Genomic DNA, 16,248 nt, shown 5'->3' on the forward strand with positions numbered 1-16,248 from the left:
CCTCTCATTGTGTGTATGAGCTTTCCTGGAAATGATGTTATCAGGCCCCCACTGCTAATTAAAGACTCCAGAGCCCCCCTGCTCAGTCCGATAGTGTGTGTGTCAATGTTATATAATAACGTGACACAATGGAATGGGCTACATGACTGTGGCTCTGAGCAGAAGAAACTCCCAGAAGAGACACCCTGACAATCCCAGGAGCGAATGCTTTCAGAGGGGAACATGTCAGCCAGAATAAACAAAGCCACTCTCACAGCGAAGTCACCCACATTACCGAAGCTGAGAGCTGGGGTGTCACCTTTCCTTGCTGCCTCGCTGTCCTGTGCTGACCTCAGCTGAACAATGAAAGTGGGCGGTCTGAGATACTGTGACCTGCTTCAGCAATGCCAAACATCAGTAAACAAACCACAAAATACACTTTCTCCCTTATTACAAACAAAGGTCTACAAAACAATGCTTCAGAGTCTGGCATTACTTGAGATTAATAAAGACTGATAATTTAGAGAACCTCATAGTTCTTTGCAGTAGAAAGAGGCTCTTTAGATTTTTTAAATGATCTTTATACTAAGAAAAAAAACCCTGCTGTCTGAAAGCTTCATTAGGATACTTAAGAATGGTTATTCCATTCTCATTAAGGCTGCTATCTGCTGATCTATTTGATCATAAACACACACACACACACACACACACAAAGTTACTTTGTGAAATATTATTTCAATTTAAAAATAGTTTTCTATTTGAATATATTATTTGAAAAATATTATTTATTAATGTGAAGCAAAGCTGAATTATTAGCATCATTACTCCAGTCTTTAGTGTCACATGATCCTTCAGAAATCATTCTAATATGCTGATTTTTAACCAGCGTTGGAAACAGCTGTGCTGCTTAATATTTTTTGGGGGACCTGTGATACTTTTTCAGGATTCTTTGATACATAAAATGTACATTTAATTTATTTAATTTAGTTAATTTATTTAAAATATAAAGTTATACATTATATATATATATATATATATATATATATATATATATATATATATATATATATATATATATATATTTCTGTAAGAGAAACTGTACCTTCTCTTTCTGGATATCACTCTTGATGGAGGAGATCTTGATCTTCATCTCCTCGATCTCATGTTCAGGGAGCGTCTGGACGTGAGGGAGAGAATCCGTGTCATCCAGAGTCTGGAAGCTCAGATCAGCCAGAGGGATGTACCATTTACATTCATACTGCTGATGTCTCCTGAAAAACAGATCAAGCAATGTTTAAATGTCAAATAGGAGCATATTTAAAATTGGCAACCATAGTATATTTATATATTGAGTATATCACTTGAGTGCATTGTGTATAATTTACATACACATAAACACATGCCTCGTGATGTCTTTCTCTTCCTGTTCTGACAGGAAATGCCTATGTGGAGACTGATGTAACTAATTAATCTAAGCACTTTCTATTGTTTAGAGTGTAAACAAACATTCGCACACACGCTTCAGGGATCAGAAAGTGTTTCCGCTGTCAAAATTCTTGATAATGCGCTCTTATTATGAAAAGATTATGATGCCCAGCATGGCTTTGCAGCAAAATATAATCTGCTCATCATCATGTATAACAACCAATTGAAAACATCTTCTGCCTAATTCAGTCTGATGAAGATGCTGAATACTTCACAGTCTCTGTCAGTGGTGAGGATAAAATCCAGAATTGAATGTCCCAGAGTAGATTACGTGTGGTAAATTAAGAAAACTGGTGTTTAATATGAACATTATGCGTGTTATTCTTCTGGGAAAGCTTTAGTTACAGAAACACAGAGCTGCATCAGGATAACAGCAGCTGTCAATCAATATTATGGTGTCTCTGGCACTGTAACCGCACCAACAACAGAGTGACAAATGAGATCGCGCCTTTGTAAATCAAAACCCTTCATCTACTGGCACCAAACACACAGCGGCCTTTAGAGAGAATGTGAGTTTGTGTGTGAGTGTCCATGTTCATACCCAACTGCGGTCTTTTTCATCTTGGCACAGAGCAAAAGGTCTGTGAAGAGGAAGACATGACGGAGTTTACGCGTCCCCTCCGACACCTCCACCAGGAAGCCATCCTTCACCAGCTGACGAACCTGCCAGAGACACGAAACACCCAGCGTTACTTCCTGTGGACTCATCAGAGCAGAAGCACACAGAACATGAGGGATGACAAAGGTCATTCCTCACTGACACTCTACAGCTTGATCATAAACAGTGGTGACACTCAAACATCAAATATTTATTTGAAATAATTGCGATGAAGAAAAGTGAGATTATGTTAACAGATAAATACAGTTGATCCACTCATACTCCCATGTGGAGCTCATGAGCTCATCAAACAGTCATAGATAGAGGTTGGGAATAACGTTGAATAAATAACGTTGTGCCAATAATGTGGCTAACACTCAAAGCAGGTGGTTTACAATGCTTACAAATCTTATGGTGGCTGAGCAAAACGCCAGCAAATCAAGAAAACATCTTCATCAGATTGACAGCAGGTACTGAAAATGATAACAACTAGGGCTGGAAAAATAAATCGATGCATCGCAAATCGAGAAATGATTCAGCATCGATTCTGAGATTTTCCGAATGCATCGTGATTCTTTCTTGAATCGATTCTGAGATTAGTTTTAAACAGCAGATGGCACTGCATGCTTTAGAAACACCCATACTCTGCTCGTTTCCAAAACATTACAGACACTTGAACCTAAAATAATCATTCATAAAATTGAAGCGAATTACAAAGGTTTTCACAGTGGGCTGTGTTTACTGTACATTAATCTTGTATCATAAAAGCATTCTAAGATGAAGTGAAATTACATGACTCAGCCGAACGCACAAGCACTCTTTAGCACTCTTCTTCATGAGCATTTGAGTGTGCGGATAAAAACTCGATTAGAGTGCCATCTGCTGTTAAAATCTAAGCTCAGGATCGATTCCAGAGGAATCGCGGTCCACGTATCGATTCTGCATCGATTTATCGTCCGAGCCCTACTAACAATGCAAACAAATAAAAGGAACGCGCTGCAAATGCTCACAACACAACCAAATAAAGAATTTCTTTGTTTGGTTTTGTGTTTTGACTTGGTTGTTATTTGGATTTGTTGTGAGTATTTGCAGCACGTGTGTTGTCATTCAATCTATATCTTTTTTTCCCATAAACAAATACAAAAGATATATTTACGTTACGATCCCTAATACAATTAATTAAACGATGGAAAAACTGATAGGTAATAATCATATACTTCATAAAAGAAGAGAAATATATGTAATTGATATCTGTAACATAAGTAAATTAACCAGTTTTGTTTAAATTAAGGCTTGCGAAAATGAGTACACCCTAGATTTAATTCAACAAATATATAATATTCTAGTATTTCGTGTGTCCTCCATTATTTTAAATACATTGCTCTGATCCTTCTTGGCACAAAATGTACAAGTTCATGAAAAATTCTCACATCTGTCCTGTTTAACTCCTGGAGAAGAACCTCCTTAAATGCCCTGGTCTTAAATGATGAGTGTTGCTCAACTCATCTCTACAGAATCCCCCCAAAGGTGCCCAAGAGTGTTACGTTTGGGAGAATGTACTGTATACAGTCATTGTCATGTTGAAAACATGCCCAACAATGCAGGAGAATGAGGAGAGGGTAGCATCTGTTGTTTCAGGTTTTGAATTACATCACACAGTCGTATGTGAGTTCATGACACTATTGATAAAGCACAAAATGCACCCCTGAATGATTGCAGCTCATTAGTGATTAATCATTTGATTGTTTATTTGATTAATTCAATAGTCAGGTAACAGAAAAGAAAAAGTGATTCTTTTAATAAATTGAGACTCAACGGAGGTGGTCTTGGACTGATGGTTTCCTGTAGGTAAAAGTGCATCTGGTGCAGTGGGAACGAATGCAACATAAAAGCCACAAACTGAAACTAAGTACACATACCAGGTGCCAAATTTAAAAGCTATTAATAAAGTAGGTGTGAAAACACTCTTATAAAAGTATTGACACCTCAACTGTCTTAGAAATGCCTCATTCTATAATTTTGCATACACAGCAGAGAACAGCTTTTGTAAAATTCAGTATATTGTATCATCTTTCTCTTAGTAGAGACACACAGAGTCACACACCTCTCCCTTCGGTGTGGTCACGGCAGTCCTGCGCGGGTCGATCTCTTCATTGATGCTGGACAGGAAGTTCTGGGATATTCTCAGAGCATCCTGAAGCAGAGGGAAGTCTGGGTGATCCTTAGGAGTGTGTTTCAACAAGTCCTGAAAAAAGTAACAAAATAAAAAAAAAATAAAAAAAAGAAAAGATAACAGTACTGAGATTTACAGTATGTTTATTCTTTAAGTTACAATCTAACTATTAATAAATAAAAAGAAATAAGATAAACCTACACTACAGTTTATAAAAAAAAAAATTTCTTATGCTCACTAAGGCTAAATGTGTTTGAAATATATGTCAGAGTACAATGCATTAAAAACAGCAATATTGTAAAACACTACTACAATTACAAATAAGTGATTTCTATTTGAATATGTTTGATTTTTTTTTTTTTTAAGATTCCTCTCATGCAGGTTTTACCAGTTTTAATGATATATATCTGGATTTTTAATATCCTTAAGATCCATGAAGAAAAGTGGTTTTGACATGTTGTTACTGGTATTTTATAGCATATGATGATCTTTACACAGTAGAGTTTGATAGTTGGAGTGCCTCTTTATGGCATAGATCACACTTAATTATGGATTACAGGTCAACATCTGTACAAGGCCAAAATGTCATCATAGAAAATAATCAAATAATTAACATGCAAAGACAATCTTTCAAGTTAACAAATCAAGTGTTTTATTATTGACAGAGCCAAATCTCTATTGAATTGATTAACTAAACACAATAGCCTGTGAATTTGTCTTAGTAAAGGTGACCTTACAGTTTAAACCTGACGACATGCAATCAATAGACGTATACATTTTTAAAGAGAGAAACTCACATGCAAGACTAGAGTGCTGCGAGTCACGCGGTCAATAGGCTTGTAGAGGAGAGCTGCAAAAACAAACATTAAAGAATTATTTATAGAGTCATAAGTCATGAAATATCCTTTTATACAGTAAGATTTATAAGATCTCAACTAAAAAAACACTTATACTTCCAATCATACAAATGCTCCAAACAAACCCAAAGAGAAAAAAAAAAATGAAGAAACACCCTTCCCCAAACTCTATTACACAGCTGACTGAGCAGCCAGTCACTACAGATAATAGCATCATCTCTTCACAAACATGAGCATCCAGGACAAATTGAGAGGAGACTCAGTTTATGTCTTTAGTTCTACTCTCTGTAAATCCACACACTCTGAATAAGCTGACAGATCGAGAGAGAAGGAAACGCATATCTGTCAGCTCACAGTATCATGCCCTCCCTCTAGCCACATCTGTGATTCTGAACACTGCAGTGGGATATGAATACCTCATACCATGTACTCTCGTCCAAGCTTCTGCTATTCTGTTCCATTTATCCAACTCATTTTGCAATGCAGAAATAAGCTATTTTATTTAAATGTGCAAGACTTCCAATTCATTAGCCGCTATAGGTAAACTATTAAACAGCAGGGATGTGCATCTCCATCTCCGAATCTCAATGCAGAGCCAACAATATGATACATTAAAGATACATATGAAACAGCTACCAATGCGATGCGATGCAATGCAATGCGATGCGATGCAATGCAATGCGATGCGATTATTACGATGCAGTCAATCTGATTTCGATTTGATTACATTCAACACAATGTGATTCGATGCAATATGATCGATATTCACAGAAATTATAAGCAAATTATTTTTAATTTTGGTTAGTTTTAAAAATAACTTATTTGTTAGAATTAAATAAACAAAAAAATTATATTGACAGTACATTGAAGATTTGAAAATAACTATAAATAAATTATATTCAATTGCTGCATTTTATTAATTAGTTTATTTTCATAAAGATGCAGTGGTAACCTCAGTGAAAGTGATGTGACATACAGTCAAGTATGGTGACCCATACTCAGAATTCATGCTCTGCATTTAACCCATCCTAAGTGCACACACACAGCGGTGAACACACACACACTGTGAACACACAGCCGGAGCAGTGGGCAGCCATTTATGCTCATTTCATTTTATTAGAAGTAGGCCAACAGTGCCCCCAACAGAATTAAAACTCCTTACTGAATGGGCAATAGGACCCGGGGGAGGCTGCCACTGCATGTGCTATTACTGTTGACTCTATCACACACCCGAACACATTCTGTACATGCATTCTCAGTTTAAATGTGGCTATCCAAAACAGTGAATCTAATCATCATTTAGGCAAAACTGCGCTTCAAAAATGAGCCACACTGCTGACTTGATTTTATCGCTAGCACACCCTGAGCACTTGTGAGTTAATGTATTCCTCTTATCGGCAAGGCATATAGGCATAATTTTTTATATCAGGCCAATGCCGATATTTAAATTTAAAGCCATTATTGGCTGATTGCAATATTGGTCCAATAGTATTTCTGCATCCCTAGAACAAATCATAAATTAAGTGTCTTCTGACTTCTAACGCCTCACAGGCCTGTTTCATAAAACAAGTTTACCAAGTAAGCCAGGCTTATTTCGGTTAGTCTGACTCAATGTCAAATTATTTGGTTTCATAAAGCAAATTTAACATACAGTAGATCAAGCTCTGTCACTGTGACAAATTGTGCTGGGAAACGGACCTGGTCCAGGGCAGGCTAAATGTTTTCACGTGAAAATAACTTGTTTTTACTCACTTCATAACGCCAGCCCAGTGTTTGAAATAAACCTTTCTGCGAGATGATGTGGCTTCTACACAGAATAAGGCACGCAACATATTTCATAGTATTCTTACTATGCGATTAGCACTGCATTATTTATATATTTTATCATAATGAGACTAGTAAGAAGAACTCAGATAAACCATATATTGCTGTAGTCGTGTGTTTATTAGTCATATTGAATCAATGAAAGCATTTATATCTTCTGTTTATTCAGCAACCGCTGCAGGGATGTCCTGTGTTTCTTTTGTGGGGCATACTTGGAGGTTCATATTTGCGATTACGATTTCATTTCGATTTATCGTGCAGCCCTAAATGCAACATTATCTTTGTAAATAAATATGGCTGTATTATTAATTAGAAGAAAGAGCGACAACCTTGCTTTGCAAGTTCTTGAAACATTATCATTAGTCATTATTTCTACCAAGGGAGGTTTTGCTAAATTGAGCTAACATCTAGATTTTATTTAAAGAGACAGTTCGCCCAAAAAATATTTAATTATTTACGAAAAGTTATTCTAAACCTGTGTGAATTTCTTTCTTGTGTTGAACACAAAAGAAGATATTTTAAAGAATGTATAGTATTTTTTTCCCACAGACAGAGTTGTCATTTTTGGGTGAGCTATCGGTTTAATAGTTAAAATGGTGAATGTTATTCATCCTGAACTGAAGCTGTATCTCCCAATCGAGCAGCATTTCTGCAGGATTATCCACTGAAACAAGGAACAAAATTCAACAGTGTAGTAGAAGTACGATTTTAAACACCTGTTTAAATAAGAGTTCACACCAACAGATGATAACATTCTGCGTTCAAACATATAAATGCACAAGCTCTTTTAAAGTCATCTTTAAAAAATAATTCCAAAAGTGATTCTGCTTCTGCTTGCCACTTATCAAGGTTAGACTACTGTCTTTCAAGAAGTACCAGGTACACACAAGGAGCACTGCTACACACAATTTCCAAAAGTGCACTGACATGCACAGTCTTGTGAGCAATGATCAGGAAAGAGCTTTGTCTCTCATTTCTTTGACAGTACTAGTGGGAGAATTCTGCACGTTCACATCTTCATTGTCTGACAGGGTTACGACAGGTCCTATGGTGATCCTGCTGTCTTTCACTCTAATGGACAATGATTCCCAGCAGTCCCTTTTTACTCACGCTCAATGCAACTAATTACAGTATCACATCACAACGGAGCAGAGCTCTCTGACAGGGCATATTTCCCACAAGCCTCTGCAAGGCTGATGGATTACAGTAGAGAGAGAGAGTAGAAAGAAATGTTTGAGGAGCAGAACAGAGAAGTGAGCTAAACTAGTAAAGCATCATTTATCAATTAAGATATAAAAGCAGTAATCAGTCTTGTCTCTCTCATGCCATTGTTCATTTGCACTAGCCTTCAAATGGCTTTATCAGCATTTTCTATATTGGATTTGGTGCAAAATATGTGTAATTTTGCTTGTCTGTGCAAAACATGTCAGCACAATGTTGGGATGGTTGGAATGGTGCTGCGGTTCTTACATCTTCTGACTGAGTGCAAGCGTTTTGCGTTTTCCTTGGTGGTTTTTAGAAATATGTTAGTATGTTATTTGTGCTTGCTAGAACACTGCTAGGTGGTTGCTATGGCATACAGTGTTAAGGATGGGCGCTAGGAAGTTGCTAAGAAGTTCTTTGTGGTCACTATGGTGTTGTTGGTTGGTCAGTTGCTATGTCAGTTGCTATGAGTTATGGTGTTCTGTTTGGTCACTAGGTAGTTGCTGGGGGTTCTTTGTGGTTGCTACATCGTGCTAGTTGGTTGCTAGGGCATTGCTAGGTCTTTGCTATGAGTTATGGTGTTCTGTTTGATCACTATGTAGTTGCTAAGGGTGTTCTTTGTGGTTGTTACATCGTGCTAGTCGGTTGCTAGGGCATTGCTAGGTCTTTGCTATGAGTTATGGTGTTCTGTTTGGTCACTAGGTAGTTGCTAGGGTGTTCTTTGTGGTTGCTACATCGTGCTAGTCGGTTGCTAGGGCATTGCTAGGTCTTTGCTCTAAGTTATGGTGTTCTGTTTGGTCACTAGGTAGTTGCTAGGGTGTTCTTTGTGGTTGCTACATCGTGCTAGTCGGTTGCTAGGGCATTGCTAGGTCTTTGCTCTAAGTTATGGTGTTCTGTTTGGTCACTAGGTAGTTGCTAGGGTGTTCTTTGTGGTTGCTACATCGTGCTAGTCGGTTGCTAGGGCATTGCTAGGTCTTTGCTCTGGGTTATGGTGTTCTGTTTGGTCACTAGGTAGTTGCTAGGGTGTTCTTTGTGGTTGTTACATCGTGCTAGTCGATTGCTGGGGCATTGCTAGGTCTTTGCTATGAGTTATGGTGTTCTGTTTGGTCACTAGGTAGTTGCTAGGGTGTTCTTTGTGGTTGCTACATCGTGCTAGTCGGTTGCTAGGGCATTGCTAGGTCTTTGCTCTGGGTTATGGTGTTCTCTTTGGTCACTAGGTAGTTGCTAGGGTGTTCTTTGTGGTTGCTACATCGTGCTAGTCGGTTGCTAGGGCATTGCTAGGTCTTTGCTCTGGGTTATGGTGTTCTCTTTGGTCACTAGGTAGTTGCTAGGGTGTTCTTTGTGGTTACTACATCGTGCTAGTCGGTTGCTAGGGCATTGCTAGGTCTTTGCTCTGGGTTATGGTGTTCTCTTTGGTCACTAGGTAGTTGCTGGGGGGTCTTTGTGGTTGCTACATCGTGCTAGTCGGTTGCTAGGGCATTGCTAGGTCTTTGCTCTGGGTTATGGTGTTCTGTTTGGTCACTAGGTAGTTGCTAGGGTGTGTTTTGTGGTTGCTACATCGTGCTAGTCGGTTGCTAGGGCATTGCTAGGTCTTTGCTCTGAGTTATGGTGTTCTGTTTGGTCACTAGGTAGTTGCTAGGGTGTTCTTTGTGGTTGCTACATCGTGCTAGTCGGTTGCTAGGGCATTGCTAGGTCTTTGCTCTGAGTTATGGTGTTCTGTTTGGTCACTAGATAGTTGCTAGGGTGTTCTTTGTGGTTGTTACAGTGTTGATAGTAGGGCTGCATGATAAATCACATGCGTTTATTATGTGCATCTCGCCAGTAAAGCTGGTTCTGTGATATAGTAAATCACAAGTAAATCACTTGTCAGTGAAATACGGCTCTGTGTTTTAACTGCAGCTCCATTGGAAAGCAGGTGATGGGGATTTACCGCTAATCACGTAACCGACTTTACTGACGAGATGTGCATGATCATATCGTTCGATATATTGTCCAGCCCTAGTGGTTACTATGGGATATGCTGTTCAGGGTTGTTGTCCTGGTGCTTGTTAGGCAGATGCTACAGTGTTGTGGTTGCTACAGTCTTGTTAAGTGGGTGCAAGGGTTGTGATAAGAGTTTTACTAAATGAATGGTTACTGTAAGTGTTTTAATTGCATTGGTGCTATGCAGTTTCTATTCTAGTCCCTAGTCAGTGGACTTTAGCTCATTCTACCTCACAAATCCTAACCAATCCCAGCTGATTGGATCTGGAAGGGAACCAATCAGGTCTTCATTTCCCAAAAGCACTGGCACCAGTGCTCTCTATGAGCTACTCAGACTAACAATGCTTTTGAGAGATGCAGCCCAGGACAGCCGCTTTAGATTGTGACATCCAATCACAACCTTGAAGCACATCTCAGCACAGACACATGCATACTAATTTAAGTTCAAGATGCCCTTCACACAGTCAGTCTCAGAATAAGCCCCTCTCGATCAATATAACTACTGATTTCCCATACATTCATCCTGCTGGACTGAGAGTAAAAAAAAGACCAGAGTAATATGAGAGAATATGAGAGAAATAGAGTAGCGGGTTATGGAGTGATTACAGTAGGTACTGTAGACATCTGTACTATGTTTTTGTATTTGTGTCTTTGTACTGGGAGTTGTCAAGGTCAAATGGGACAGCATTGTGTGATTAATCATCAAATTTGGTCACTTTCAATCTCTGTCTTTAATAGATGGATCACACACTTATATACATATTACAAGGACTTTCCATAAAGGCAGCAATGACAATAATTCTCACTTACAGTATTATATGCATTAAAATACACTGTTTAAAGTATAAACAAGCAGAATGGATTTAAATTCATATGCATCTGAAAACACTTTTAGGTGAGCTTTTGAGTCAGATCTCAACTGTTGAACCCTTTCCATTTTTTCTCAATCCACCCACACTGAGTTGAGTGAGTTTAGTATCATTGGGAGATGAATTCATCTAAATGTCACTTTTATGAGTCTAACTAGCTTTGGAAGAGGAAAACAAATATTGCAAAAATTGCAGTGGGCCGACACTGCCTGAATCATGCTCACATAAGACAAATATTAGTCAGTTCTTATGCTTGAGGAATTCTGTCACATCAGCTAGGGTCTGAAAGAGAAGAACTGAGATCTGGTATTGGTTGGGACATACTGTACTCTGAGATATGATTGGACAAAGCAGGTTTCGCTCAGTGGCAGAAGACATTAGAGGCATGTAAAGCATAAACAAACTTAATAATTGGACTTGGGGTCGAATTATGTGATGAAAGTCGAGTCAAAGTCGACTAGTCGCTGATGACGTCATTAATGAACAAATAATTCTGGAGCTGAGACTCAAAAATCTTGTGCACAGCTATGGCATATGACACAGCGTTGCCCACGTGGCTATTGCTTCTATAATAATGCATTTTTATAAGTTCTTTTGTCTTTGGGTCTTTATATTTCTCACAGATTTCTGCTAGTTCTAAATCAGATACAGATAAAGTAGCACAGTAAATATTACATTCATATGAATAAGAGCTGCACGGTTAATCGTTAAAAGATCGCGATCTCAATTCAGAAACCCACACAATCTCATTTCTAAATGAAAACAACAAACAGAGTCTATTAAACCTTTGACAAAGTCTTATCGGATCATTCAAATCTGTGTTTGCACTGCCACTGACACAGAGGGAGCAGTTATCATGTTTGGTTAAGAAACATCTTCACAAACTGGTAAAAATTGGTGTATTAAATATATTATATATAAACTACCAGTCAAAAAATTTTGAACCGTTAAGATGTATAATGTTTTTTACACCAAGCCTGCATTTATTTGATCCAAAGTACAGCAAAAACGTTACACTTTTGCTGTGCTAGGTACCCCAACAGAAGGGTACCAAAAATGCTACAGTACAGTTCGCTATTTTGGCACCATTCACAACTTCTGACAGAGGAAGCGGAAATAACTGCGTACCGTACTGTAATGTACTGAACCTTACCGCTCAGTGGAAATGAGCCAATACTCTACTGCTAGACTCTTACTAGCTAACCACAGGGGAAAACTGTGTAACAATCTTTAACTGTCTATTAAGGCCATGATATTTTATTAATTAGAAGGATTGCAAACTTGGTGCATTCTCCAAAACATTCTCTATGTCTCAAAACAATTCTTAAAAAATAAAACTATAAAATAAGATAAACCAAATACAAAGCAAAGCGAAAACAAAACAACAATTTTTGTTGATGTGTTATTTTGTATGCCACAAATCTTTCGAAATACAACAGTGTGCATTCATCTAGTGTCACATTTCTCACATTTTCAAGGGTTTCATTTGCTCCATTTCATCCCTTGTTTACACTCTGACACAGACTTGGCTCCACTCTTTAGGGGGTTGATTACATCTGATTGGCTATAATTTGGTAGCTAAAAATTATAAGGGAGAAAGTGCACAGGAGATTACTGATCAATTCTTCAGTGCTTGTTACAATCTTTCTATATTGTTATTCCTCTTTCCTGTCTATGCCAGTTGTGCATTTTGAAGTGTACCTTTATCTGTCTATTATCTATCATCTGTCTATCATCTGGTGCATTGTGGGAGATAATCCTCCAGTCACCTTGGGGTGGAAAGAGGAACTTCAAAGGAGCAAATGCATACACATGAATGCATGTCCATAAAACAGCATGCTGACAGTCAGACTGCAGTCTTCTATCAGTCACTACAGTGCTACCTATCAAGTTTTTATATTGGTAATCAAAACCATACTTGTTTATCATACTAACTGTATACAAAAAATGCTTTCAAAATCAACAAAATCTATAGAACAATTTAGCATATCCTTAATACAATGGTAAATTAATAAAATGAGGCCAAACTGGAAATAAGGCCATTTTGGTCTAAATGGCTGTTGAATTTTAGTAATTCAATACACCACAAAAACACATTTTGGATGGTGCAGACTTTCCATTCAAAAAAGTGAATGTGTTCTTAGTTTGAGTCACATTTTTATTTTCATCTTGTGTTGTTTTGTAGAGTTTGAACATGCAGACTTCATTGATGCGTGTCTGTCAAGACCAAAAGATATAGGATAAAATTTTAATTTTAATGCTGTTTATCTTTACAATACCCTGTTGTAAATAGATGTGCAAATTATTTTTGGGATGTGACCCATCTGAGCACATTCTGACATAAACATCCATTGACCAATTAGAACAGGACAAACAGTTCCAGTTGTTCATTTGGAAGTTAAATTTTACTCTGTACCAGCTTGGTTTCAAACCCATTTAAATATTTACATTAGATTTTACACATTCCTATCCATCAAACACTTTGCCAGAGCTCTGTCTTGTACATACTTAAGCAATACATTATGAGAAAAGAAATGATAAATACAGTCATGGCTAAAGGGCATTATCAGGAACAACACATGAACAATTTAAAACATACATTTTTCCTAAGACATTATTTTAAGCTTATATATCACAACATCCTCAGTCTGATGATTTAGTCGCTGAAATATCATCTAAGATTTATAACTGACCATATATGGTGCACAGGATCCAAGTAAAAGTGCTGTTACTATATTGCATATTTAGCACGGCTGGAATTCGGTAATGACCAATTAGAAGCCAGAATCAGAATGATCTGTTTTATAAGTGCCATGATGCTTAAGGTCTTACAACTGCATTGAAATATCAGACATGCATAATTACAGACACTGAAATTAGATCAAACGTGTTTACCAGCAGAACTAAGCTCTAGAATGGTTCAAAACCACAGACTGAAAATAATTTCTTAAACCAATCTGCATAACAATCACAAATGGAAAGTTATCATGACTATCAAAGCCTTAAAATGCGGTTATAGTTACCATAGGTGCAGTTACAACACAACCGGAGAACCAGCAGAACCTCCATGACAAACTTCCAGTGATCCTGCAGACTGCTCTCTCGCTACTTCATCCTCATTTTTGCACCCCCTTTTATCCGTCCCTCACAAACACCACCAAGACAGAGAGAGAGCGAGAGAGAGAGAGAGAGAGAGAGAGAGAGAGACTCTTGCTCTCCAAACCACTCAGAATGAGCAAGCGCGCACTCTTCCTCACACTCACACACAATTGAGTTGTGGATGCTGCATACACAAGTAGGAAAGATGTAGAGCTGAACTCATTCTTAAAGAGACACTGCTCGCAGTTCACTCATTCAAACAGAAGCATCCAGTCTCTCAATGAACCATCAATCAACACACATTTTACTGCACTGTAAATGCAGATCGTTCATGCATGTCACACACATCACTGATCAATAGATACGCTCTTACCCTCCATGGTGGCGGATGTGGGGCAGTCCTTGGATTCTTTAGGACCTTTAACTTTCAGATTCTGTCGACAGAGAAGATGCACACTAGAAATATACACAGACAGAAGCACACACACATACAGAGCTCATGCCTGGCTCGGGCAGCAGAATGTGACAAATACTTCCTGTATGGAATAATGAAGAGAAATGTGATGGAGAAGGCTTCTTGTGTATGTATGTGTGTGTGTATGAGCAAATGCACCAAGCTGATGATTATAACGAGATCTACATTAAAGGGTTAGTTCGCCCAAAAATGACAATTATGTCATTAATAACTCACCCTTATCCTGTTCCAAACATGTAAGACCTCATTTTATCTTCGGAACACAGTTTAAGATATTTTAGATTTAGTCCGAGAGCTCTCAGTGCCTCCATTGAAGCTGTGTGTACGGTATACTGTCCATGTCCAGAAAGGTAAGAAAAACATCATCAAAGTAGTCCATGTGACATCAGAGGGTCCGTTGGAATTTTTTGAAGCATCGAAAATACATTTTGGTCCAGAAAATAGCAAAAACTATGACTTTATTCAGCATTGTCTTCTCTTCCGTGTCTGTTGTGAGAGATAGTTCAAATCAAAGCAGTCTGGATATCCGGTTCACGAATGATTCATTCAGTTCACCAAATCGAACTAAATAGTTTTAAACGGTTCGCATCTCTAATACGCATTAATCCACAAATGACTTAAGCTGTTAACTTTTTTAATGTGGCTGACACTCCCTCTAAGTTCAAACAAACCAATATCCCGGAGTTCATGTACTCAAACACTACATTGACTGAACTGCTGTGAAGAGGGAACTGAAGATGAACACCGAGCCGAGCCAGATAACGAACAAAACATTGACTCGTTGACGAGTCAAGAACCGTTTCTGTCAGACGCGTCCGATTCGTGAACCGAGGAGCTGATGATACTGCGCATGTGTGATTCAGCGTGAAGCAGACCGACACACAGAGCGTCTGAACTGAACTGATTCTGTGCTAGTCTTATGAGCGCGGGTAAACCGAAGGCTTGAATCAAGGGAAATCATTGCAAATGACGCCATTATGTCGAGTGCAAAAGAACCGGTGAACCATTTTCTTCAACCGGTTTATTGAATCTAACTGTCCGAAAGAACTACTGGTGATCCAAACTCCGATGCAACCGGTTCTTCACTCGTGAACGAGTCAGTCTATTGTTTGTTATCTGACTCGGCTCGGTGTTCATCTTCACAGCAGTTCAGTCGGTGTACTGTTTGAGTGCATGCATTACTCCGGGATATTGGTTTGTTTGAACTCAGAGGGAGTGTCAGCCACATTTAAAAAAAGTTAACAAGTTATTTGTGGATTAATGCGTATTAGAGATGCGAACCGTTTAAAATGATTCAGTTCGATTTGGTCAACTGAATGATTCGTTCGCGAACCGGATATCCAGACTGCTTTGATTTTAACTATCTCTCACAACAGACACGGAAGAGAAGACAATGCTGAATAAAGTCGTCGTTTTTGCTATTTGTGGACCAAAATGTATTTTCGATGCTTCAAAAAATTCCAACGGACCCTCTGATGTCACATGGACTACTTTGATGATGTTTTTCTTACCTTTCTGGACATGGACAGTATACCGTACACACAGCTTCAATGGAGGCACTGAGAGCTCTCGGTTCCGAAGATAAAAGGAGGTCTTACATGTTTGGAACAGCATATGGGTGAGTTATTAATGACATAATTTTCATTTTTGGGCGAACAAACCCTTTAAGTGATGTAAATGCCTTACAATAATGTTGCTATGCG

At 38.3% G+C, this 16,248-nt stretch overlaps 1 protein-coding gene across 5 annotated transcripts in view; it reads right to left on the reverse strand.

The window, feature by feature from the left end:
* Positions 1-16,248, reverse strand: part of LOC113049730 (ABR activator of RhoGEF and GTPase) — a 176,853-nt gene that overhangs the window by 69,271 nt on the left and 91,334 nt on the right. For 4 of the 5 annotated variants that reach the window (XM_026212330.1, XM_026212331.1, XM_026212332.1 and 1 more), the window contains 5 exons: positions 14,444-14,504; positions 5,033-5,085; positions 4,167-4,307; positions 2,006-2,127; positions 1,082-1,250 (listed from right to left, as the gene is read on the reverse strand). In XM_026212330.1, the coding sequence (XP_026068115.1) occupies positions 1,082-1,250; positions 2,006-2,127; positions 4,167-4,307; positions 5,033-5,085; positions 14,444-14,504 (546 nt within the window). Of the gene's footprint in view, positions 1-1,081; positions 1,251-2,005; positions 2,128-4,166; positions 4,308-5,032; positions 5,086-13,994; positions 14,206-14,443; positions 14,505-16,248 lie in introns of those variants that run through there. The other variant, XM_026212334.1, reaches the window with a different exon arrangement.

Source organism: Carassius auratus, chromosome 30, assembly GCF_003368295.1.
Source record: "Carassius auratus strain Wakin chromosome 30, ASM336829v1, whole genome shotgun sequence".
In the NCBI taxonomy this organism is placed as follows: Eukaryota; Metazoa; Chordata; class Actinopteri; order Cypriniformes; family Cyprinidae; genus Carassius; species Carassius auratus.